Source organism: Paramisgurnus dabryanus, chromosome 9 (assembly GCF_030506205.2).
Source record: "Paramisgurnus dabryanus chromosome 9, PD_genome_1.1, whole genome shotgun sequence".
NCBI lineage: Eukaryota > Metazoa > Chordata > Actinopteri > Cypriniformes > Cobitidae > Paramisgurnus > Paramisgurnus dabryanus.
The window spans coordinates 27811867-27838723 of record NC_133345.1 but is presented as its reverse complement, the minus strand read 5'-3'; the positions used below and the strand labels follow the sequence as shown (position 1 = coordinate 27838723).

At 36.9% G+C, this 26857-nt stretch overlaps 2 protein-coding genes across 4 annotated transcripts in view; one reads left to right on the top strand and one right to left on the bottom strand.

The window, feature by feature from the left end:
- Window positions 1-230: 230 nt before the first annotated feature.
- On the bottom strand, window positions 231-1686 carry hsbp1b (heat shock factor binding protein 1b). The gene is made up of 4 exons (XM_065278800.2): window positions 1547-1686; window positions 1125-1191; window positions 614-737; window positions 231-513 (listed from the first exon to the last, which is right to left on the bottom strand). Exons 1-3 carry the CDS (start codon window positions 1589-1591, stop codon window positions 619-621), a joined length of 231 nt encoding a protein of 76 aa, XP_065134872.1. The 5' UTR covers window positions 1592-1686; the 3' UTR covers window positions 231-513; window positions 614-618.
- Window positions 1657-26857, top strand: part of LOC135769471 (solute carrier family 66 member 2) — a 52201-nt gene continuing 27000 nt past the window's right edge. Inside the window, exons 1-4 of one of the 3 annotated variants that reach the window (XM_065278797.2) lie at window positions 1657-1796; window positions 2479-2629; window positions 4359-4657; window positions 5520-5653. In XM_065278797.2, coding sequence (XP_065134869.2) covers window positions 4458-4657; window positions 5520-5653 — 334 coding nt within the window. In that variant the 5' untranslated portion in view covers window positions 1657-1796; window positions 2479-2629; window positions 4359-4457. Of the gene's footprint in view, window positions 1807-2478; window positions 2630-4358; window positions 4658-5519; window positions 5654-26857 lie in introns of all 3 variants that reach the window. The other 2 variants (XM_073815778.1, XM_065283456.2) reach the window with 2 other exon arrangements.

Sequence of the window (26857 nt, the reverse complement as noted above, 5' to 3'; positions counted from 1 at the left end):
ACATTGTCATCTTTTCCTATTGCAAAAGACATGCGATTTCATCAATTTTAAGATCAAATGTGGTGCATCTTGCAACAGACCTTTCACAGTGACTCTTATGATAGTGGGAATTAATCCTCGCCCAATTAAACATAATCTAGAATAACTTTATACACGGTAATTTTCATTTTTTGTAATACTTGGATTTTTTGGTTTAAGGTAGGATTTCAGTAAAGAGAGCCAAGGAGACATATTTTATGAAACAAGTTTAATTTAACAACATATTCAACTGTATTGGAATGGTGTTAGATTGGCACTTGGGGTAGTGCTGTTATTACAGTAAAGCAAAGTTCAGTTCTAGTTCATTGTTATTGTAAAAAGTTTTCAGCAGTCCATTACAGGAAAAGGAGTACAGTCACGATATTGGAACTGACTTTACTAAGTTTAAAAAAAGCATCAAATCAACAAGTTAGTCACCATAGAGAAAATCTTGCTGCTTCTGAAGAGTGTCTATAGTTTCAGCATAGTTTCATCCTGTGAAGGACAACATTAGATCAGGGCAGTGCGTTTTGCTACAATTTTAAGGAGTGAAATGCTAGAAGTATTTTAATAAATAAAAAACAAGTAAAGGTACCTCTACTAGGAGGCATCTCCTTCTTTGACCTTATTCTCTCCTTCAACCTCTTCCACCCCTGCCTGAGTCATCAGGTCTGCTATATTCTTCTCCAGATCGTCAATACGCGTGCTCATTTCATCGAGTGACCCTTGTTAAGGAATATAGTACTGGTACAACAATACAAATCCACATTTAACAGACTGAGAAAATAGAAGATGTGTTTTTCCTATGAGTGCTTATGAGAGTAGTGCATGCAATACAGCATGTGAGTCTGACCACGGTGGTGGAAGGATGTTAATAACCTTTGTGATAAGGCTGGTCACACAAATGGTACAGTTTTTATGTAAAAATATGAAGGAATGGTATAAAACATTTCACGTGGGTCTGTTTTGGGTAGTTGCATATGAACGTGATTTCGCCATGTAGGATGTGATCCTGGATCAACACCATTGTTGTACCACCTCGAAAATCATTAATAATAATCATTTCTGCTTAATTGGTACTAAATTATAGTACGGTGGAAGGATATTTCTCCCGATGATCTGGTCTGACATGGTCTGAAACTTATCCTGCATCTGCTGCAGCAATGTCTGCACCTGTAAAAGAGAACATGCAGTTCTGAATGAGTTTGCATTCATATACATGCAGAGAAGTAGACATGGACGATTTAAACACAATCTTAAAAACATGCTGACAGACAATCTAACGTTACTATAAATTACTGATCTGTTAGTATCCGATGCGCCCCAACAATATTGTTGAATTTGATGTTAATCCAATATTTGCGGAAATAAACGTAAAATTAAAACTCAAATAACATCCCGTCATCTTATTAAAATAGATAACGAAAACGAATCTGGTATTTCCATCAAAACAATTCCGAATGAAAACATAAACAGACCTAGCATTAGCCTAGCTTAGCTAAACATGCATCATTTCTTCGCAACCTACCACTGCTGTGAGATCCTGCACCGATTTGGGATCTGTCTCTGCCATAGTGTTTTTAAAAATAATAGATGTATACAATTACAATGAATTTTAATATCCTAAAATGCGATGTCTCCCCAGCTCTAAGCTTTACAATAATCAGCTGTTGGCGAAGTCACGAACTTATCGCGAGACTACGTGATATCGCGAGATGAGGTTCCTTCTGCTGCAGATATGCAAAGCTGCCTCTCGCGTGAGCCGGTGCGCGCTGCAGGTAATAATGGGTGTTGACTGTTATCAATGACTTACTGTTATTCAAAAGCATGCAAATAATCAGCTGTCTTATTTTGGCAGGAAAAGTTGAGTAATTATTGTAAACTTTTTTTTTTTTAAAGCATATCTCTGTAGCCAGTAGTGAGCAAAAGTAACGCCATTTGGAAAGTCGTCGATCTTCATCACTTTTTAACAAATTCAAATGTAGGCTATTAAACATTTTGTGTTGTGTAAAGGTCAGCATATATTAATGCATCTAATGGGGCTTGCTAAAAATAGCACGTACGCAAAGTGCATAAATGCATAATTATTTCCTTTTTGTTTCTTTATGGATTGTTTTGTATGTTATTCCCTGATACTATGTATAATTTCCCTTTTTGCCAAATGATTTAGTCAAATACACCTCAACCTTTAGTTGATCCATTTTGTATGGTTTAGTCTAACCTGTAAAAGCAAATAACACGCATGCCCTCCGGACATCACTTTGGTCATTATTGTTTGTGTAGCGTTGTCAGTAATGTATTTATTTAAAAACGATCGATTGATCGTCATATGCCAATGAATTATTTATAATAGCCTGTTCTTTTTCTGTATTTAAAAGTTAATATTTGTTCATCTAAGGTCGCATCATAATTTGGTTTTATACGATCTCGTGGTTTTCCTTCTTCCCTGTGTAACATTAGACGCGGTGAAAGCGGTCAAGCCCACATCTCCAAACTGCATCTGCCTGATTTAGACTAGATGAGAACACGAGACTGCATAGGCTACTGTATGCTCACGAGAGCGCGTACTTCTGCTATTATAGTTGTCAAACGAGTCCTCGCACGAAACAAGGTATGCTTAAAACTTACTGAACTTATGCTTTAATGTTAGTTGTTGTCTGCTGTATTACTTGCCATTCTGTTTATTAAAACAGTAAACGTTCGTTGATTGTTTTGCGCTTAATGCCAAAATCACGTTCTCGTGTTTTTTTCCCACGAGTGCATTTTTCATAATTCCCGATCCGTGATACTGCATTAATCGCACTCTGGTTTAACGGGTATTCAAGAAGCCAATAAGCAGGAATATAACGTATCCCCGAGTGATGTTTGAATACCCATGTATGTATATGATTAGGCTGTAATAATGCGTTGAAACGGTGTAGTGCACCGGACGCAAACGCTGAAAGATGTGCGTAGCCTATGTAGAGAGAAAAAGCCGCGTCCTGTACACGACCCCAGGAGCCTGAAACGCATTCATGGGATTTTCCACGTGAACTGGATCTGGTTTCTCAAGTTCATAAACGTTGTGCACATTACATGCCCAAAGCGCACCGAGCATGTTTGCGGTCATATTTCCATGTAGAGGTAATAATGGTTTCTTTTGTCCAGGAAAACAAAATGTGCTTACGGGTGTGGATGGTATAGTTAACATATGTTTTGTCGGATATGAAGAGTGGGGTTAAGGCGTGTACGTCGGAAAAGCCCAACCCACCCACGGAATGCAGAAGTTACGCAACACCTATGGTTTACAGTAGCGTTTCTCAAAACGTATAAGTTCAATGTAGGAGACAATTATGCTCATGTTTGACCTTAACACACAACATAAATCCTTCATAAAGATCACAGATCTATCCACTAAAACCCACAAAATCCACTTATAGTATTTCTTGCACAGAAAAAAAAGACTTTTAATATGTATGTATTTTGCAGAAGCTTGTATCCATAGTTATTTTTAGCATTACAAGCTCTTCCCTGGGATCGACCCCAAAACCTTTTGCACTGCTAACCTAATGCTTCACCAATTGAGCTACATGTATTGACATTTGCAGTGGAATGAACCTTTAGCTTTCATCCCAAACTGCCAGCTTCAGATGAGACATGATAACAAATAAATCCTTTCTTCACATTTCTGCATTTTTTTCATATGCACTTGTACTTTATAGCATTGCAGCAGTTTTCTAGTACTTTGTTAAATTTAGTATAGCACTTGTATTGTTTACACATTGAATCAATAACTTGGAGTATTCTCGTTTGTATGCCCTATTGGATGAAATGTTAAATTAATGCATTTACATGCAATCTATGGAGGGTTAAGTGTTTTGCTCAAGATCATAATGGTGATCAATGATCTCAGTATCTCTTTGCTTTAAACCTTTGTTACCAGTATCATGTATTCCTGCGTAATGATCCTTTTTCTGTATCCTTTCAATAGCTCACATACTCTGGAAATGTGCTGAGTGCATGCAAAATGTCCAAGAGTAGTCCTAAAATAATGAAAGGGGGCTTTTATTGGTGCTCATGATTTTTTATAGAATCATGACTCAGCCCACTGTTATGAGGAGACGGCCGTTCGGTCAGAGACAAAGAAACATGAAGCCTTATCATCTGAAGCACAGGCCCGTTTAGCACAAACATCCTGTTTAGCTCAGATAATATTGAGGGGGAACTGTTACAGTGAAAGTCTTCCCTCATTGGTTTCATGCCCAGAAAGGTTCAGATGAATCATGTTAATGTAGCGTTTTTAGGTTATGGAAGGTGGTACTGTTGCTTGAAATGCATTAACATGCTTTTGTGTTTTTTAGCTTGATATTTGCAGATCAAATGTTGAAGTGCTAAACTAAAGGGAAATATTTTGCACGAGGATGAGAGTTTAGAGACGGCGTGTTTGTGAGATCTCAGTGATGGAGCAGGCATCAGAGGAGGACATGGAGAGCTCGTGGACTCTGCTTTCCTGGCTGGCCTCTTGCTTGATGGTGTTTGGTGGTGCCGTGCCTTACATCCCCCAGTACCAGGAGATCCAGAGGACCAATAATGTTGAAGGATTCTCCACAAGAGTCTGTCTGGTGCTGCTCATTGCCAACATACTGCGCATTTTCTTCTGGTAAGTGGAGAAGATTCAGTGCTAAAGGAGCAGTTAAGAGTTGATAGAGTAGGGATCGGTGCACAGCCTAACACTTTTTGACTTTGGCTCTATCATTCAAAAAATATTTAAGTAAGATAAATCATTTTTTTACACAATCAACATACACATATCCGCTACAAATAAACACTTAAAGTTTGTTTGTGGGACCTGCCGTTATCATACAATTACACCGAAAGTGACAGGAGTGCAAATGTTACAACTTACCCCATACAGTAGGTGGGGTTAATTGTAACAAACAGAGGGTTTGTTGTAACACCTGCTAGAAAATTTGGTTAAAAGACAAATAATTCAATACAATTCTGTCTATATACTAAAGGTGGATATTGTTTATATATCTGCCTATAACAGATGAATGTATGGTTATCTGTCCATCCATGATCCTTTATCTAACCATCTTTGTATTATGCATTAATGCATATAAATAGATTTTTTTGAAAGGGATGCACAATTAAGACAAAAGATCATAATTGTGAGTTATTTCCCCTTATTTTGTATTAACAGTAATAATTTTGATGAATCGTATTTACATTGTTTTAATTTCATTATCATTGTATACTGGAGGCTTAGTAGAGATGATCTAATCTGACAGTAAGAGAACAAGACCAAAATCACAGATTGCTCAGCCCTGTATAAATATGTACTGTAAAGTAGTTGCGTTACAATTAACCCTGCATTAGTTTGTGCCCTGCTCACCCCTACTCATGGCCCTGTGTGTAATTTTTTTAGTATGTTTGTTTGTTTATCTTTTTGGGCTGTTTTTTCTGACTGAGTGAATAATTTTGTAATAATTTTAAAAATTAATGCTCTGGTTGTCCTGCAGGGTAGGTAAGCAGTTTGAGATGCCTTTGCTCCTGCAGAGTGTGGTAATGATTTTTACCATGTTGGCAATGCTGCATTTATGCTGTGCCATTCAGTCCAGCAACCGTGTCACTACCAAACTACACCATATCACAGGTAATCACATTAATATATCTATTTGCCATTTTGCACATTTTTTGTCCATGCAGTTGTTTATTGTTATGTGTCACTCGCTATATATTAGGGGGGGTCCTTATTTTTCAACTTCATGCTCTCACCCGACCAATATGTTTAAATAAATAAAAATAACAAAATATTAATTAATATTTAGAGGTTGCTCAAGATTTTTGAAGTTTAACACATTCGCGTATTATGTGATACTATAATTGTTTAATAATATATACTTATGGCAGCAATGGACTTATTTGACCATGCTCCACGCATGTAAAACTTCTGTTTTAGTTGTGATATGTCTTTCAAAGCAAGAAAGCTTCAATGTGAATGAAGCACAATAGACAATATACACTGAGACAATGGCTGGAGCAACACGAAGCAAGTCCGCTGTATGGTTACTCGGATCAGAAGAGACTCAAATAACTGGAGCAAAGTTACCCTCCAAGAAGCAAGTTTTATGTATGTTGTGCGTTTTTAAATGGTACAGTTTTTGCGCAATTATGTGTGATTTTGGAAATTTTAAAGCCTTTGAGCAACCTCTAGATATTGTAGGAACAATTCAAAATTTTGCACAGTGTGTTTTTATTGATATCCTAATATATTTAGAGTTAAACATTTAAAAAAAAAAGGCTCATTATAAGGACCACCCTAATATATATGTATGTATATGTACACCATATATAAACCATGTTCCATGTCTATGAAATGCAGGGTATAATGTCTTATAATGTAATTATGAGATTAGCTTTAAAGTTTGATTTCAGTTATTAATTTAGCTTTAAAGGGGTCTTTTTCCATGTTTAAGTGCTATGATTGGGTCCCTAGTGCTGCTATCAACCTAGAAAATTTGAAAAAGATCAACCCAGTAACTCAGTTTTGGTAAACCATTCTCTACAAGCACATGAAAAAATAGGTCGTTGAAATTTGGCTCTCCTTATGATGTCATAAGGAGCTCTTATTATAATAAAACCACCCCTTAATCCAATCACAGCACTGCCATTTAGTGCAGAGAGAAAATAATTCACAGAACAATTGAGTTTCAATTTCAACAATCCACCATCATTGCGATCAGTGTTTGCAATTCATCCGCTCATGTGCATTTTAAAGGACACACCCAAAACGGCACATTTTTGCACACACCTACAAAGTGGCAATTTTAACATGCTATAACAAATTATTTATATGGTATTTTGAGCTAAAACTTCATATATGTGCTCTGGGGACACCAAAGATTTATTTGACATCTTAAAAAAGTCCTGTGACATGGCCCCTTTAATTTAATCTGTGACATTGCCTTACTCAGTCAGTATTAAACATATAAAGGTTATTTTTCACTTATTACACGGCTCTCTGGAATGCTTGATTCTGATTGGTCAGTTGAGACATTTGCAGGTTCGTTCTTTTCAAATAATAACCAATCCAAAGTAATAACGCATAGCCGGTACTACTTGTACGATTAAAATCGCTCCGCGCCAATAAAGATTACTGTTTGGCGCCATCTTGTGACAAACACTGGACAACCACCATTGAGAATGGAATATTTTGACATTAATTTTAACATGTACGGAAAAAACAAAACATTTAAACAGTGGATAGAAGAACGAACAACGACAAGACACAGAGAGCTTACTGAGACTGAACTTGACAAAATAGAGCATGACAGCTACGAAGCCAACACACAAAAAAATACAGGATGGGCATTAAAACTTCTCAAAGACTGGCTAAAAGAGAAAAAAATGGAGACATACAAGTATGAAGGAGAGGATCTTAATAAGGTATTACGATCATTTAATGCATCTGTGCAAAGTTTCGCGGAAGGATAAAAATTTTATTTTAAAACAAATATGCAAATAAAAAGTTTCAAATTCATATTCATGTCCAGTTTTTTTCTTATGTGGCAAGTAGCCGTGTAATAAGCTTCGCGTCGGGTCCTGATCACACTGTCGGGGCTTATTTCCCGATAACTACCGGCTGCCTCTACATTATCCCTTACTTAATGTTCTTTACATTATATAGATGATTTTATGTACTTTAGCCGGGTATTCACAGGCATTTCTGCTTTCTTTCTGGTGTCTAGAAACATCTAGACAGTCTTTTTCTGCCTAAGTAGGCAAAATAAAGTGTTACACTATTCAAAGTCTTGCACTGAGACACTGCTCGAATTTTATTTACAGTACCTGCATCTAAATTTGTAGCATTCTGGTTTTGCCAACAGGGGGAGCCAATGGGAAAGACATTCTTAAAGACTTTAAGATCACGTTCTTCCCATTTTAAAGAGGCAAGAGAAACCTTAAGGCAATGTTAAAAAGTAAGCACTGTCTTTGGGATGAAAGTAGAGATGTCTTAAAGAGACAGTTACAATGATTGTTACAACACTCTCATGCTGTGTTAATGCCCGAGGCCGTGTGAACGTTATATAAACTTAAGCATGTGAGAATATTTCTAACAGACATCACCTCTGAGCCCCACTGTCATGTAGATGTGATTAAAACAGCATAAATGTCACTCACGGCCTGGGGAGGCATTCATTTATAATGACAATGTTAAGTGTCAAGTGTCTGACAATATCGGCATCACACGGATCGGGGTGAGAATTTCTTTATTACAGTCTACAGTATTGATTTATGATACATTTAGGCACGAGTTGATTGGCTTTTTCTGGGTGTGCAGAAGGAAACTCAATCTAAGTCATGGGTTTTATGAGATCACTTGCCTGGAAGGGAGTCTGAATGATAAAAATTTTCTGTGTTGTAATAATTCAGAAATGAATATAAAATCAGACATAGCGCTAATATACCCGTCACATTGATCGATTCAATCGGATGCTATAAGTTTTTCACTTACTTTATACATTTATCAGGTTACGGCATTAAAATGTGTCAGAATGAGGTATACACACAGTAATACCAGTGTTGATTCACTTAAATACATACTGTACTGTATTTTCCTTTATTAATGTGGACATTGAGCTGGATTGATGAAGAGTTATTTCTCTAGTAGTGTGGATTCTGTTGTTTAAGTTGCTGGTTTTGATGTCTCCGTTTAACAAAACATCAAACATCCCTTTGTTGCTACACTATTTCCTCTGTTATTTGCATCTGACATCACTGCTTGTGGGTGGGGCTTCATCATGTCATGTTTTGCATTTGGTGTCTGCCATTGTATACAGGCCTTATGAATTGTTGGTCCTTATGTATTCTCATGACTCAGTGTTTCTGCTGTAGCTCCTTTGCACACTATGATAATGAATGTCATTACCAAAACATCAGGGGGTTGCCTGAATGACAGTTAAGGTGTCTTGTTACCTTTGGGTTGGATGAGTGGGTGTGCCAGACCGAAAATAGTTTGGACATCAGGTCCTCCCTCTGAAAGTTCGACTGCAGTCCTTTAATCACTGACTAACCCAATGGCAATATGTGACTTACTGTAACTGTACTGTGCACCTGTTCTGCATAACCTTTTCAGCTATTCACACACACACACACAAAATCTGTCGCTCTCACACACGGTACCTTCCTAACATATTACACAAGCATATAAATATACGTTTGGTAATCAAATTCTTGTTTCTTAGCAAAACAGGCACTCGCATGCAATCAAGTACAAACTTTTCAAGATGTGCCTGAAGTGGCAAATCAACTTTTCATGTGATGTCTACTTAAAGACTTCTCTTATCTTTAGTGAGTCACATGTAAGGTTAAGTCTCATGTGATGTTCAGATCTGTTTACTGCTGCGATCTGTGAATGACTTAAGTATTCGCACACGCTCATTACCTCAGGCTGCTTGCCCTTGTTGTGCTTTTTTGATGCATAGAAATGTTGAGAGAGATGTCATGACCTTTACGAGAGGAATGAATTAAGAGAAAATATCAGTTGTTTTATATTATTTTTGTAATGTCGCTGTTTTGCCACTGGAGTTTATGTCAGTTCTGTTTCATGCAGTCTGCCGTTCTGCGCATTGGCCTTTTCAGTGCACATTTGTGCATGTTTTAGCACAAACTTTGTTTGCATTTCATAAAAAAACACAAATACTCACTGGTTATTTAGGCTATATTTAGACTTAAATTGACAAGCATGCACCTCAGGTTATTTAAAATTTTTATTATTATTTGTTTTTTATATTTTATTTAAGGTTACAGCTAAATTCTTTATATTTAGTTTTTAAAATCGGACATAGAAACTAGTACCTTGGGGCCCTCTTGTGGACAAATCTGGTATGTAATTTAAGTTTGACTACATATATTTGGACTCTTTAGCCAAACACCTACTGTTTTAAACTACATAAATGTCATTGCATTAAAAAACTAAATATAAACAGAGTGACATTCTCGTTTTTTAACTGCTGGTTAAATTCAAAATAGCTTGGAAAAGTGATGCATCATTTATTTGCAGATGCCACGTGGTTTAATATTTTATTTAATGAAGTGACATTCATGCACATAAGGTGTCTTAATTGTCCTAATGCATTGAGTGCTTACTATTAACAATTCAATTTTGCAAAAAAAAAACAGATATGCGTTTTAATATATGTGACCCTGCAAAATCTCTGAAATTTCATAATCTAGTTATGCATTTTATTTTAATCATTGTTTTCACACTAATTTCAATCTTTGACATGATCTTACTTAGTCAATATTAAAAATATCAAGGTTATATTTTTTTAAAGAATGAACTTTACATTTATGTAGGTTGTGATTTTATGTAGAAAACAGTAAATCACTAAAAATGACCTTAGCTGGGTTTTCCCCGGCACATTTAATCATCATGATTCACATTCAATCATCACATGCCAACTATCAGTGATTTATGTGAGGATAATGTATCAAGAAGATACAGTACCATAAGAACTTTAGTCATTTAGTCTTGTAGGTTGATCGATGATGGGTATTAAACCGGTCATGTCATTCCATCTGCCATTAAAAGAGGCCAAAAAAGAAAAAAATACACCAAAAATGGAGAATTGTAAAATAAAGAAAGTATGTGCAATAATACCATTAAATATGCATTAGCAGCATCTCTAAGAAAGAAAAACTAAGTTTATAAGATTATTTTTAAAGCATTTGTAAAGAACAGCCTAATAAATATAGTGAAATGAATGTTTTTTGAGCATGCCCAGTATAGGCATGTGGTGTCATAGTATTGTTATGCAGTGGAATGGCAGGTGGTATTATCTAGGTTTCACAGAGCTGTTCTGTTTTCAGTCGAGCATGACTGTTTCTGGAGCTCTGATGCCTTCTTTCATTACCACTCTATATTGTCTGCCCATTTGAATCAAATTTTAATGTAATACATACATGCAACCAAGTGACAGCATCTGTTAGAAACAAAACTAGAACAAATAACACAACAAATATTCAGGTGCATTGTTATTTTAATTCATGTCTGTTACTTTGCGTGTGTGTGTGTGTGTGTGTGTGTGTGTGTGTGTGTGTGTGTGTGTGTGTGTGTGTGTGTGTGTGTGTGTGTGTGTGTGTGTAGGTTTGTCACATAGTGAACATTTAAAGTGGTTTGTATTATTTGTAAGGCTCAAATTTTTTTATTAAATTTAATTAAAATGTAAACAGAATTGTGAGTTTTAGGGTTACTAGTGCAGATTGCAGATCTTTATATAAAAGCACTTTGTCTTCAAGAGTGTGAGTGTGTTTGTATCACATATACAAATTGATCGGCCAACCAATGGAAGCACTTTGGTTTTAAATGTTTGGGAAACCCGGATGAAAACCAAACACTTCTGCTGTAAAGTGGTCTAACAAATTATTAAAATCACACGAAATATATAGTGGATGCAAGAATAAATCTCTGCATCCAGATTTCCTTTTACTCAATATGTTTATATGTCTCCCTATCAGTTTCTGCACTGCAAAACAAAGATTTGTTGGTTCATCTTAAAAAAGTAAGTTACGCTGATATATCTGCGTAGAAAATCGCAACTTTATATTTTCTGTCGGTCTTAGTACACGATGTAACTACAGAAGAGTCAAGTTTTAAATAGGAAAAATATTGAAACTCTTTGATTATTTTTGTGTGCAATGCTAATGGTCTACTCCGATTCAATTGATTATGTTAAGTTATGCTAAAAGTGCTAGCGCCAGACCCTGGAGACCCCGACTGAATGGATTCTAAAAAGGTAAAAAAACAAATGTTTAACTCTAGGGGGTGTCCCATTAAGGCAACCAGGTAACTTACTTTAAGTTGAACCAACTTTTTTTCTACAGGTTTACTATTTCCAAGCAGTCTACATTTTCCTTTAAACTTATGTGTAAAATGACCATGGGCCCTATTTTAATGATCTAAGCGCATTTTCTAAAGCACACGGCGCAAGGTCTAAACGGGCGTGTCCAAATCCACTTTTGCAAATTTAATGATGGGAAAAATGGTTTGTGCGCTGAGCGTACTGTCAAAAAGGTTGTTCCTATTCTCCTAATGAGTAATGTGAAACTAGCAAAAGACCCTTGCATTGCGCCGAGTGTTTGATAGAGCCCCATATTTATGTTCCTTCTGCATTGGTGTGTATGCATTAACTCAGGAGCTCCATTAGCTTTTGAAGCCATCTTGTTCTTCGGTATCTGATTGTATCTGCCAGTTATTTGTGAGGCGCTTTAATAAATTCATGAGTTCATCGCTGACCCTCAGTCTCAAGTAGGTCTCATGAGAAGCTTCTCTCTCTGAATCAGCAGTAGATGCTGACAGGCAGGGAATCTCCTCATCTCTCTATCACTCAAGGGCCTGACAGAAAAGTCAATGGCACGTAACAAGGTGAAAACTCTGTCAGGGGGTCGTTATATACAGGGCTTGAAACCGTGCCATAGGGTCATAGTCTCCTTAACTCATCTAATGGTCCCTCTCCAAAGTCTCTTTCTCATTCTTTCACTTTTCTAGTGCCACTCGATCCCAACCCCTGATGTCTGGAATTCCTTGGGCTCCTTTTTTATCCAAGTCTCCCCATTTACTTGATTTTAAACATTACACCAGATATAGGAAATCATGAACATCATGCAAAATTAATACCTCACATCCGACCGGATGAATGATAATTAACATAACTGCAATGGACAGTGTGCAATATGCAGTTTTGCTCTCTCTCTCTCTCACTGTTAATGTAACATTTTGGAGTCCAGTTGCATGATACTGTAGCTAAATGTGCTGGTTTGCCACCAGTGCCCTTCAGGGGCATCAATTCCTCATGTTGCCTGCCTCATTTCTATTATTAATGAGACTTCACTTAGACTCCAGTCATCAGAATCATCATCTTCACTTTGTACAATGTAGTTATGGAGTTTGGATCTTGCACCGCTTGGGTGGAGGTTTGATCTAAGTATTATCTGTATCATATTCTGTTTCCTGGGCCTCCATTCCCTGGCCGGCTCATTAAAAATGACATCACCATCAGATACAGTAAAAGCTTTTTGATACGCAATTGGACCATGAAGTCTGCATATATCCAATATTGGATGCTTGCTGTTCATTTCGCTTTCTCAAGTGACCTGATATTCATTCCTTCGGTTGTCCAGTTCTCGCTCTCTATTTCTCATTTTCGCAGTCTCTCGCTCTCTGTCTCCTTCATTCTCATTGCCTATCCTTTTCTCTCTCTCAAGGCCTATTAAAGGCGGATCTGTATCATCCATCACACTCCGTGTGGAAAGATTTCACCTATTTCATTAAGTGGGAAATAAGAGGAGCACGCTGCTCTTTTTTACACTAAAAAACATGACCAGACTTCTGTACAGTACAAGCAAAGTTTTGATTAGTTATCTGTGTGGGTTTTATTTAAGTGGTTTTGTGCAGACCGTTCTAAATGGTGTGTTTTTTCTGCTAACTGTGCACTCTTGTTTCAATAGCTCACCTCTCAAATGTATTGAGTCTATAAATGTCTGAACACCACAGTCACAGACAGCCCAAAGTTTGTCTTCAAACAAACATTTGTTTTCCTCCTACCCTGAGACATCTCCCTTGGAGGGGAGAATTTTTTGTCAACGTGTTCTTTTGTCGCAAAACTTTCTTTTGTCTTATAAAAATAAAGGTTGTGAGAAACATGGATGTGAGAGAAGGACAGAGTCTTAATCTTTGGGAGAACTGGTTCTCCTCAACGAGGATCTAATGGTACTTTTCCATTGCATAGTACCCCACGGTTTGTTTTGGGTCAGGTGGGGTCAGCTCACCTCACTTTTGGCTTGGTTAGCTTTTCTATCATGTTAAGTAACACTCCGTAGTGGGATGGATTATAGGTGTGTCGTATATATTTGAGCTGCCTACTGCTGTGACATCATGCAAATGAGAGCATCGTTGTACATTCCCATACATTTATTTATTTCTGCCACAAAATGTAAATTGACCACCACAAATAGATGTTTGTCTCACATCACAGTTTCTGTACAAACACCCTCGGCGTCAATCGACGCGCTCCGCTGAGCCTCATTTACCGGTAAGTTGCATTTAAGCATTTATGCGGACATGCCTATTGCAAATGTGTCGCCACAAACTGCAAGTCTGGATTTTATTTTTATGGTGTTCCTGATTCACAACCTGTGGGTGTGATTCTCACGAAATCCAGACTTAGAAGTTGTCTAGCATCAGAAGCCAAGTTTGTTTTGCACATATAAGATTAAGGTCTGAACTATACTATAAGGTCTGAACCTTACTATAACCATTATTTTTAGAGGATTTAAAAAATATTTCCAATAGAATTATTTAAATTTTTTAGATTATTATTATAAAAAATTATCATTACCGCAACATGATATTACATTAAATATATGCATTTACGGTAATGAGAACTAAAACGCTGTCTAGGTACTATGGCAAACAATATTTCAACTTTTATCTGGAGAGAAAAATAAGAACTGCTTACCTGGTAGCCATCTTGAGTGTCACAGTCAATTATGTCCCTTCCAACTATTTATTTTTTTGAAAATGTTAGTTCCTTGAGGGCTTAAACAGTGATTGAAAATTGTTGCGGAGGATGAGAAAAATTTTCTTGGACACTTTTATATTTCTTATTATTGTCTCTACATTTACCAATGATCACCAAATACGACATGCACGACGTGCACTAAAGCTTTTTATTTTTTATATTTTTGAATTATAAAAACTTCCATGTCAAAGAACCCAAATCCAGTCATGGACACGTTGCGATAATTAATTTTTTTCCCTTAAATGTATAGAAAAAACAGCAAAATTGGTTTGTATGATGTCATTTGAAATCATGTGCAAAATAGTACATGAAGAGATGTTTGTAACTGTATGCTTCTTATTTTGATAGCATTTACTTTTTTTATCAAAATGTTTCATGGCACCTCATAAGTCTAATTTCGCCAGAATCACCCATGGATGTTTTTCATCGCTAAAAGGGAGTTTGGGAACTTACAGCAAAGCACAGACGACAACATGTTTACTCCAGACAGCGCAAGCTAGCATGATGGTAAAACTAATCTTTTACATTATAGCAATGCAGTGTTTCCCAAAGGATTTTGAGGAGACTGTTGTGGTGACGACGTCACCCGCTTATTAGCATATATGTGACGTCATCATGTTGTGTTTGAGTTTGATCTAGTGTTGGCACCTGAAATATGTTTCACTTCTACTCTTTGATCTGTATCTGTATTTGATCTGTATTATATATCAAATTATATTTTAAGCCGAATTAAGCTGTTTTAAATGGTGAAATAAAAATGTAAATGGGAATCATGAAAATTCTATTTGTGGGGGCCAGTGTTGATTCTGTGGTGGGCCACCACAAATAAATCAATGTATGGGAAACACTGCAATGACGCTGGTAGTGACGATTCACTCGGACCAATCAGTGTTTTCGCGTCACGTTTTGGTATCAGCTTGGGTCGTTTGGAACCCTGACCGAGGTGATACTAAAAAAAGTATCGGGTTCTACGAACCGAACCCAGTGGAAAAGCTCCCAAAAGTAAGATTATCCGACACAAACCGTGCAATATGCAATGGAAAAGCGCCAAAGTTACAGTATCGATTTCTCCATCACCTCGGCATCAAAACCATTTTGAACCTTCATCTCAGGATGTACTGTAGAAGAACAGCTTCTTGTTTTGGTTTGCCATTTAACATAAAAGATATCTGATGTAGTTCACTTAATCGATCTGCATTATTGTGGCATCAAGACATAACTTTTCAAGCAATGAGACAAAAGAGTTGGGATAAAATGTACATGTCATTGACCCTTGGTGCTTGTGGTGGGAGGGTAAGATGAAGATGTCAGTAAAGTATCAACATTAAATATGAATGATGGTGAAATGCATTTGCTAAAGGAGCATAGGAGCATCACAGCCTTTGTGTGAGAGAGAGAAAGAGAGACTGAAATCTGTGCAGGTTCTGTCCACTACTTTAATGGGAAAGCTAAATACCCTCCACGGAGGGTGGTCTCTCTCTTATTTCTATTCTTATCTCTTATCTCTATTCCACATTTTCCCCTTTTCCATTAACATTGAAGTTCCCTTTAGTCTCCATGCGTACACGATCACCCGCAATGTCACAGCAGCTAAAATCTCAACCTCATTGTTCGGGGAATCCCTCCCGTGGTGCCTGTGTGTGTGTTTGTTCCCCATGTCCTTGACTCGTGATTTTCGTAGTCTTATGTAACTCGTATCCGAGTTTCTTTTAGTGCTTTCTCTCTTTCATACTCCCTCTCTCTCTCTCATACCTAATGGTCCCTCGTAACTCGAGAATCCCTGATGAAACGCGGGTCGGCGCTGACAGCCTGTCTGATGTGTTTTCTGGGTAATTGCTGACAGACCGAGAAGACAGCAATACAGTTTCATCACAAAGCAAAGAGAGTTTGCTTAGACACTCGTAAATTTCAACCCCTCGTTCATGTTTTATCTTTTGACAGTGATGTAGTATCAATTCTTGAGTTGTAGTTTTGTTCCTCTAAGCGAACTTTGGATGGGACTGCCATAATTTTGTTATTAAAGTGCGTGACCTCTACAGGCTGACTCAAAGCAAATTTTCGATATAGGCAATAAGCTATATGTACTGTAAACTTTTAAGCTGGATGATTGATGTAAGTCGTTATTGTCTGCTGGGAAATATGCAAGTAGCTTAGGATCTGAAGGGCTACTAAATGAAAAATAGTCATTCATTCGGGCACCGCGGCGGGAACAGGGGGCGTGACTGTAGTTTAACTTCTCTTCTGTCAGCACAGTTCGATGAGGTGATAAAGTTAGATGAAGCCCCCTCCTGTGATTGCACAGTGGTTTGAGATGGTGGACTCCATTAGAAATTGAAGTTGTGATTTCCAACACCTGAGCTCTATTTCCTCGATTTTTATTTTAAGCACTTAGATTTATCACAGTAAATGATTAAGATCTAAACGCGCACACACACACACACACAGTGTAAAGGTGATCTGGATGTCCATCAGAAGCAAACAGCAGGATAGAGGACAATCTGCGATAAGACAAAAGAAAATTAGGCCTTTGTTCAATAATGGCTTTGAAAATCGACCAGTACACACTATAAACTCAAGAGTTTAAAGAGAGATAAGGTGCTCTGAATGACTGATAATACCTGGGGAAAGTGCTTTCTGATGTTTGCCGGTGAGGTCTTCCATATGTCTGGTTCATGATGAACTTGGGTCACTTAAATGTGGTTGTCGTCCAGCTGCTCACAGCATTGACTAAAATGCTGCTGTAGGTCACTTTGAAAGGACGTGTCACGAGACCCCGGAGGGAGTTCACGAAGAATTAATTGCTGCCCATGATAGCGTACTTTATTTGCATGTCCCGTCTGTGTTGTTTGTTTTATCTCCCAATTCTATGAAAGAATTATGCTAGTTTGTGGTGAATCCGGCAGATGGTATTCAAACACTGTATTTTGCAAGAATTGTACTCCGCATACTGCCATTTATAATGCTCAATAATCATAATTTCTCCATGCACTGAAAGGTCTCCATGCTAAACCTGAACATTCACTCTAAAATAAATGCTTGGTTGTTTCAACCCATAGTTGGGTCAAAAATGGGCAAACCCAATTGAGCTATGGCTAAGCCACGCCCCCTCCACTCACTCACTCACTCACACAAACAGTCAACATTCAGTGACGGGCGCTATGGCAGCTGTCACAGAAAGATTTCACAAGAGGCAATTGATGATTTTTGGAGACAGAAACACTATATATCATGTCGAAGTCACCAAAAGGGCCTTAAAGCAACACTATGTAGTTTCCATGTAAAAATGACTTACAGCTCCCCCATGTGGTTGAAAAGCGCAACAGTGCCTGGTATCAGACACTCTTCTGCAGGCAGGGGGAGGGGCGGGGCTGTGTTTCCTACCCTCCACCGCCACTTTCAGAGTGTGCTTGTAGCAGCTAGGAGGCTGCTCAGGTTGCAGCAACAGTACTATTTGTCCAGTTAAAAGCTGTTCTATCACTGAAATCATTTTAGAGACATTATTTAAAGGTAAAAAAACTACATAGTGTTGCTTTAACAATGCATTGGAGGGTTATATTAATAATTTTATTGTGGAGAAGGTCGATGAAAAGGTTCAGCTCCAGGCAAAAATTTACAGGTCACAGTGTACACACGATAAATCGCATCTCGTTGCCATCATGATCAAATTAAATATGTACAGGTCTAAGTTGCAGACGTTTCCAGGACAAGCCTTTTTACATCTTTACCAAGAGTACCTCTCTGTTAGCTTGGTGCTACAGTATTTACATGAATCATTCAGCACAACATTGCTATTACAAGTAATATTTGTTATCTCGGTTATTTACAGATACGTTGATGAAGCTAAGTGACATGATGTGCAACGCAACTAGAAGTTAACGGTATCTAATGTTAGGCTAACGTTACATTAGAGATGTTAAAGATAACATCCAAATACGTTGTTGACTTAGCATAGAACAGATGTAGACATCCTTGTTTAATTTATCCATGTTTAGTTGGTGCTGTGGTCTACTGCATAACTTAATCTAGGACTTATCTCGATTGAGATGTGGCTTGGGAAAGTTTAAAAAAATACACAACGTCGACCAGCCTCCCGGGATACCTACAATGTAAAAAAAACTTTGCGGCCTTAACATTTTTTGTTAAATCAACTCAGATTTACGAGTCATGTCAACAGAGATGAGTTGTCACAACTTATAAAATATAGTTGAGAAAAGTCAACTTCATTTTATAAGTTATAACAACTCACCTGTAGTTATAACAACTCCTCCCTAGTCAAGATAAATAATAGTAAGTTGAAATGACTTGTAAATCAGAGTTGATTCAACAAAAAAATTTAAGGCAGCAAAGTATTTTTTACAGTGTAGTGTCGGAGTTGCATGGATCCCATGCACACCGTTTGACCATTTTAAACTTAAATTACAAGAAAAAAACATATAAAAACAAATAAAAACTGACTAACTGCAATGCATTTCAATGGATGTGGAAGAAGAGAATGTCAGAGTGTATTGGTTTAGCTATGTGCACTGTGATTGGCTCATCGCGTTTGGGGGCGTGGCTTAGCATAGGTCAATTGTTGGGTTATAAATAACCCAACAATTATAAAGGTCTCCACCTTTAAAGGTGACATAGAATGATTGAACGGAGTATTTTTCCTTGTTCTGTGATGTGACATGTAGACAAAGGTTTTTTTGTTTGGGTCTGTAATGCCTTAGAAGCTTCCTAAAAACCTCCCTCAGATAGCTCTATTAGGGTGGGGGATTTTAAACAAGTGGTTTTGCACCACTTTGGCTCCCCCTACTGGCTTAACTTGCAATCTCATAACTGATTGGCTGACTTTACTGCCACACAAAAAAAATGTAGCCAATTATTTTTAAGTGGAGGGGCAGTGAGATGCCTGTGATGTCATAAGCATCAGTTTTTCAGATTGGGCTGTTTTCTGGCTGACATTTCTAAAAGAGGAATTTCTATGAGACACAGATGTTTAGCATGTCTAGCACTTTTTGTATGTTCTTGAATGTGGGTAGACTATGATTATTCAACAAAGACAAGGTAAAAATGGTTTTTCATTCTCTGTCCCCTTTAAATAAAAGAAAATGAGATAAAATGATTTCTTATAATCAATAAATTACATTAGATATACAGTATTTAAAATGTATTGTTTTGTTAATACGGGGTCAAAAAGAGGCCGTTGGGTTGTTTAAATCCAAAATGTTGGGTTGTTTTAACCCATTGTTGGTTCAAATATAGACCGTTTCATTGGGGAACACGTGCGATGACGCGATAATTGTCTTGATCCGAACTTTACTTCCGGTTTATGTTGTTACTGCTGAAACCGTCTATTAGCACTTTTTGGGAGCCGTGCGCATTACCTCTGTGAAGATGAATGTAATTTTTGGGGGGTTTAAAGTCAGAAGTTGTGCTCTGATCCTTGTTTTCTACCATTATAAAGCTTGGAAGAGCAAGGACATTTACTAAAATATTTTCAAATGTGCTTATCTGAAAGATGATGGACATATGTGTCTCGGATTGCTTGAGGGTGAGTAAATCATGGGGTAATTTTGATATTTGGCTGAAGTATCGCTTTAAAATCATGAGATGGACCTGCCAATTTAGTTTTGTTCTCCTCTGATCACAACCCGTGCCAGTTTCCTTTTGTTTCAACAGTGAAAGTTTATTGGGGATTTTTGAATAAGGTTGTCTGAGTTCATTTGCATGGGTTGTTACCCTCTTTGTACCAAATTTGGCTTGTAAAAGAACTGCACCGACCTTAATTGGTCATAAAAGTTACCATTGCAGTGCCATTGAATTTCATACTAAGGTTACATTAATCGTTTGAGTTTGTCAGGAGTTCAAAACCCCAGTTGACTTCTTTCTGGCATCCTCACGTACATATTTGACATTCAGATGCTGTAGCTGAAGTCTATTACTCCTGATCCCACAGCTAATTATCTGTTTTCATCTGATTTAAAGTTACTTCTTGGATTGGCTCTCCATCGATTACCTATTTTCTACACAAAATGTTATTCAGCCAAGGGCAAACCTTGAGGCGACCCCTCGCAATAACACGCAGATTTCTTACAATCACTCTCCTACTGCCCCACAATGATGTATTGCTGTAAAGTTGCATCAGGGCTGTGCTGTCAAAGCTCACCGAGGTTAACAAGAAGGCTGTGGAGACGTTTGTGTCGGAAAGCTCAAAGTGGGACCTTCTCACTTGCTCGATGTAGTCTCCCAGATGTTTCCTCATATTCTTGTATACCCAATATCCACAAAAACATTTCAGGATTATGACACGTTCATTTAAAAAGCGTTAGCTTGATAAACAGCTTCCGTAATTAACCAACAGGTTGATAATTAAAGCTCAGAGTTTTAAATGGATTTTGATGTAGACTCCTCACGGTTGGCTGGAAATACGTGCATGATGTGGAAAGAAATGCATGCATGAAATCGTACGCAAATGCTGATTTGCATATTACTGTGTTGTATAAAAATCATGGTGTTGTATACCAGCTCATGGTTTTGATTGTGTCTGTAACGAAGTTACCAAATAAGAAGAATTGGTTTTAGTAGTTTTTACAAACACACCTTGCAAAAACAATACTGGTGTACATCTTGAGACAAAACAATGGCACTGATATATGTTAAGATATTTCAGTGCAAGATGTTTTTAAAATAAGGCAGCTCAAATATGCATTTTAGTCTGGGATTAGGATAAACCCTTTTTGGGAAACCACCTCATTTTAAGCTAAAACTAAACATGGCTTTGTACAGTACATCATTATAAATTATTCAGTGCTGACATCTGTTTTTGAACATGCATTCTTTATTTATTTGTGTTCTCAAAACCTAGTAACCTACTGCAGCAGTTCTATTATAGATAATGTGCACACATTAAAGTTATGTTTACATGTATGATGTTCTAAAAACAGAAAAGTTTTTCTGCAAAAATTACTAAAACGTTGTATTTTGTTTGCCAAGCCAAAAAATACGGATGCGTATAATGTCACCGCTTTTACAAATTTGTGTTTTTACAAATTGCAGTTTTTTACACAGAGACAATAATGGGAGCATTGTATCATTTAACAATTTATGATAAACTGTTGTTGTTTAAATTAATGGCCAAACTGCATAAAGAGCTTTTTGTTTTTAATTGAAAACTATGTTGTGTAAATGGCGCCTTAGACCCCTATAGTCAAGATTAGTTAGCAGGCCTACACTATATACTGTATTTAAAGGATTAGTCCATTTTCTTAAAAGAAAAATCCAGATAATTTCCTTACCACCATATCATCCAAAATGTTGATGTCCTTCTTTGTTCAGTCGAGAAGAAGTTATGTTTTTGAGGAAAACATTGCAGGATTTTTCTCATTTTAATGGACTTTAATAGAGCCCAACATTTAATACTTAACTCAACACTTAACAGTTTTTTTAAACGGACTTTCAAAGGACTATAAACGATCCCAAACGAGGCATAATGGTCTTATCTAGCGAAACGATTGTCATTTTTGGCAAGAAAAATAAAAAATATGCACTTTTAAACCACAACTTCTCGTCTAGATCCGGTCGTGATGCGCCAGCGTGACCCCATGCAATACGTCATGACGTCAAGAGGTCACAGAGGACGAACACGAAACTCCGCCCCAGTGTTTACAAGTGTGTTGAAAGAGGACCGTTCCTAATTAATTAATGTCTTTGTGTCAGTTTATTGTTTACAATGGTCCGCAAATGTGCGTTTTATATATGTAACACGTGACCTCCATACGTCACTACGCATTTACGTTAGGCCACGCTGGACCGGACCTAGACGAAAAGTTGTGGTTTAAAAGAGCATATTTTTTATTTTTCTTGTCAAAAATGACAATCGTTTCGCTAGATAAGACCCTTATGCCTCGTTTGGGATTGTTTATATAGTCCTTGGAAACTCTGTTGAAAAAAAACTGTTAAGTAATAAATGTTGGGCTCTATTAAAGTCCATTAAAATGAGAAAAATCCTGCAATGTTTTCCTCAAAAAACATAATTTCTTCTCGACTGAACAAAGAAAGACATCAACATTTTGGATGACATGGTGGTGAGTAAATTATCTGGATTTTTCTTTTAAGAAAATGAAATATTCCTTTAACCAAAAGCCGTGTTCCACTGTACACAACATTCAGACACGACTGTCAGAGTTCGCCCTCTAGTGGCAGTCGTAATAAAGTTTCAGTTTAATCGTACTGTAACATGGAAGAGAAGCTCATTTTAGCGCAAGAGGCTTCATTCTATTATTTACCATAGTGAAATAAATAAATGAATGCAGATGAATGAAACAATAAACAGCTATGCATATGGGTCAATGACGTGACGTTAATTATTTTTTGTCCGTATGGTTCAATTAAATGTTAAAGGGTTAAAATTTTAAAATAAATTTGCAGATTACTTGCATACATTCTTTTTGAGGACCAAGAGTAAAATTTCTGGTTTTGTTTCATTTTGAAAGAATATTTGGGGGATAATTGCAAAAAATGTTATGTGGTGTAACCCGTCTGTGTCAATTGGTGTAACTAGTATTTTTTTTGTGAAAATATAAATATATTTATAAGAAAATGTGAAATAAAATATAATCATCTAGTTTAGTGCAATATGATTTTTTACATACATTTTTACATCAATTGCCAAAGATTATTTAGACAACAGAGCTGTTTTCAGCATATGTCAGGACAAATATTATAAAAACGCATTTAAATTTACATTTAAAAATAACTAATAAAATGATATTTTAAAATGTTATTTAAGATTATGCTTACATGCCATCAACGTGAATAAAATATTCAATATTTATCATTCTTTGGTGCAATTGGCGGTTACACCTTTTGACATTTTCAAGTCCATCAGTCTTAACTTTCATAAAAATGGTGCAAATGTAATTTTTATTGCATACAATTTACATAAATAATCTGTGCATTGAAATAAACCTGATGCATGCTTTTAAAACAGGTTTTTAAAAAGATTTTTGAATTTTTCATTTTACCAATCCGTTTTTGTCACTGACCCACATATGAGAAAGACTGTCAATATTTTTTGAGAGAACATACGGAAACCAGATTAAAATAATAAAATATTCATATTAAATTAATAATGTATTACTTATCAGTAATCAATCAGTTTTTTTAAGTATTCAAATGTTACTGATAAAGTTAAACAAAAATGATGAATAATTTTCACCTTGCACAGTGTTTTGATTGGAATATACTGAAATACATCACTTCCGGTCATTGTATCGCATGCGGTGTTGTCCCGCATCCGCTGATGGTTTTCACCTCAGGCAGCTTCTTTGCGACTCCATAGAGTTTATGAACTCCAGTTTATCATCCGTCGTTTGTCGTGTATAGTGGAAAAGGCAGCTTAACTAATTTGCTTAAAACATAAAGAAAGCCTACAGGCCTGTAAGGTTTTGATTACTGACAAGGACATAAAATAATGCCTGGATGTTTTATTTTAATATCTGTGACCCTAACATCCAGTTTAAAGTCTCATAATCAAATTATTAAGAGATTAGGAGCATCAACGTTTGACGTCAAGCATTCATTTCACTTTAATTTCAATCTATGACATGGCCATCAGTCTATAATAAAGATATCAAGGATATATTTTTACAGAATGTTGTTTACATTATGTAGGATGATTTTATGTAGAAAACAGTAAATCATAAAAATGACTGTAACTTGGTGGTATGTAGTTATCATAATTTAGGTTTATATAGGGATTGAATGTGTTTTCGCACATGCATTTTGCATTAGCATTCATTATTTTGTGGTAGGCATGAAAATCACTGCACATTTGTATCATACCAGGGATGCACATCCACACATGTGTGTGATTGTGCATGCTGAAGGTTAGTGATTTCGAGCACATAACATTTATTTCTTGAATAAGCAATAATACATTTGTGCATAAATAAACCCTCATGGGCTTTTGCAAGCTGGGCTATTTCCTCAAAGCAGCCTTGATTGGCTTTTAGTTTTAGGGCACAGCAGATGACTAGGTCACAGTTGGAGCGCATAGTGCCCAGAAGAGTTACCGATCCTGGGCAAGCATCTGCCATGGAGCCCCTGGCCCCCATCCAGGCACAAACATGACGTGAGAAAGGGCCCATAAGACTGTTAATATGGGCATGCTTGTGCTTAGGGCCACTGTGAGTGTAGCAAAATATTTTTTTTTGATAGGCCTCCTTATCAGTTTCCACCCTTGCCAAATGTTTTTCTGGCCTGATGTTATTGGCTGAGATTGACATGCCCAGCGCAGCACTGTTGATCTAAGACCTTTCATGCCTGACAGATGCTGTGGCCTGACAGCTTCACTGATGTGGGTTGAGACCACGGATGTTTTTTTTGGAGATTAGAGCCATGACACGCAGAGGTTAAGACGCACTTCCTACTTTGAGGTGGAAGATGTGTTCGTAATTGAAATGTTTTAATCTGTGGACAGCTAAGCGGAAAAGACTCTGCTCTCCTCCGTGTTTTATCTTTCACCCTCATCTCAGGCTTTATAGTGTGACCTATCGGCTGTGTTCAGTGCTCTGATTGGTCAGTTTGAAGAGAATGCCACCAGTGGGGCAACGAGGCAATTCGGAGTATGAAGGGTCATAGGTTTCCCACCAAATTGAAGGGACCGATAACATTCTGGGGAGCCTTTCGGCTGAAAGACATATACAGGCATAAATAATGCAGTGCAAGATTGAGGATAGATGCTAAGTATGCTGACTGTGTTGAAAAATCTTAAGAATGTATGAAGTAATAAAAGTCAAAGAGACTGAATGAGTCAGGGTTTCTGCCCCCGGCCTGACAAACTACCATTATTCTCAAAGAGTTTGAGTTTTGGGGGGTTCATGTATAAAACAATGTGTAGTTGTTTGCAGAGGTGACAGAGGGGTAAGATTCATTTTCCTGGGATGTTCTGTGAGCAGGTGAAAAATGTAAGGCTCTGTTATGTAATGTTATATGAAATGATAGCCATGGTTTGGTATTGTGCACCATATAAAAAGTACAGCGGTGTAGTGGTTAAAGCACAGGTCTGGTTTAATGTCCAAATGAGTAATGAGCTATTACATTTGTGCATTTGAGCAAAACACTAAACCTAGTAGTAACCCATTGTCTTTTGTATAGTAAAGGCATCACAGTAGTTGGCTGGTGACTTTAGTAAATCACAAGGAACTGTAACATGGTTTATTGTTTATGTTAATGTTTGTGTTATATGGGATAAAAAAATATGTGGCCAAGTCTGTGAAAACATTGCTAAAGTCATTTTTTGTGATTTACTGCATTTTTATATAAAAGCATCCTATATAATGTAAAAAAATATAACCTTGATATATTTAATACTGACTAAGTAAGGTCCTAAACTCATAATTAGATTAAAAGACTTTGCCTGAATATACACCTAGATTTCACAAACATGGTCACATGTAAAGCTATTTGTGTGCCATTATTTTCTCTTTGTCCTACATCACTTTACTGTTTCTTAACAAAATTTATTAGTTTTTTCTAAATCACAGACACATTTATTTCTATATTTTTCTTCCAAGCTTTTTCTTTTCAACTATTTATCTCTTGATTTCAAAGCCGTCCAGTTCCTGATATTATTTCATCTTCCAATTCTGGCTTAGAGGCTCTAAGCTTTCGAAAAATGAGATGAATTAAAGCCAAAGTTAATATATCCAAAAAAAAAAAACAGTTGCACAGCATAATATATTAAATGCAGTTCGGATGTGTAAATCCAAAGAAATTTTAAGGAGCACTTATTGTCCGATTCATGATTTTACATTTTCTGTGGTGTGTATTAGTACATATGCAAAAGGTACAGAAGTAAACAATGACGTGAGTTGCGGTCTCCAACGTAAATCTCTTTTCTTGGACTACAACAAACACACGGATTGTAGGCAACAGTTTACTTCCTGGGATTGGTGACGTGGAGAAGACCGACATTATCATAATTCCTCCCACTTCAGACTTAGCCTGTAAGTTAACTCCTGTTAGCATTGCATTGTGACCGAATCTTTCAAACATGGTAAGGGGCGTCACATTTCCGGCTGACATCAGAGGTATTCAGGTCAATCACAACGTACAAATTAGCTGGCCAATCAGGGACACAGAGCTTTTCAAATCCATGCGTTTTAGGAAGAGAGTGAAATCTGGAGCTACAAAAATGTCCGGTATGTGGAAAATAATGTGTATTTAACCATAAACCACGCTAACACATTATGTTATACCAAATAGGTGCACTGTAAATAATGTCTCAT

What these genes read in the sequence shown, in the direction of transcription:
- hsbp1b (XM_065278800.2), bottom strand. Translation starts at nt 1,591, where the DNA reads ATGGCAGAGACAGATCCCAAATCGGTGCAGGATCTCACAGCAGTG. An exon ending in TGCAGGATCTCACAGCAGTG is followed by an intron (nt 1,192 to 1,546) that starts GTAGGTTGCGAA and finishes TCTCTTTTACAG; the next exon opens with GTGCAGACATTGCTGCAGCA. An exon ending in AGACCAGATCATCGGGAGAA is followed by an intron (nt 738 to 1,124) that starts ATATCCTTCCAC and finishes AACAAGGGTCAC; the next exon opens with TCGATGAAATGAGCACGCGT.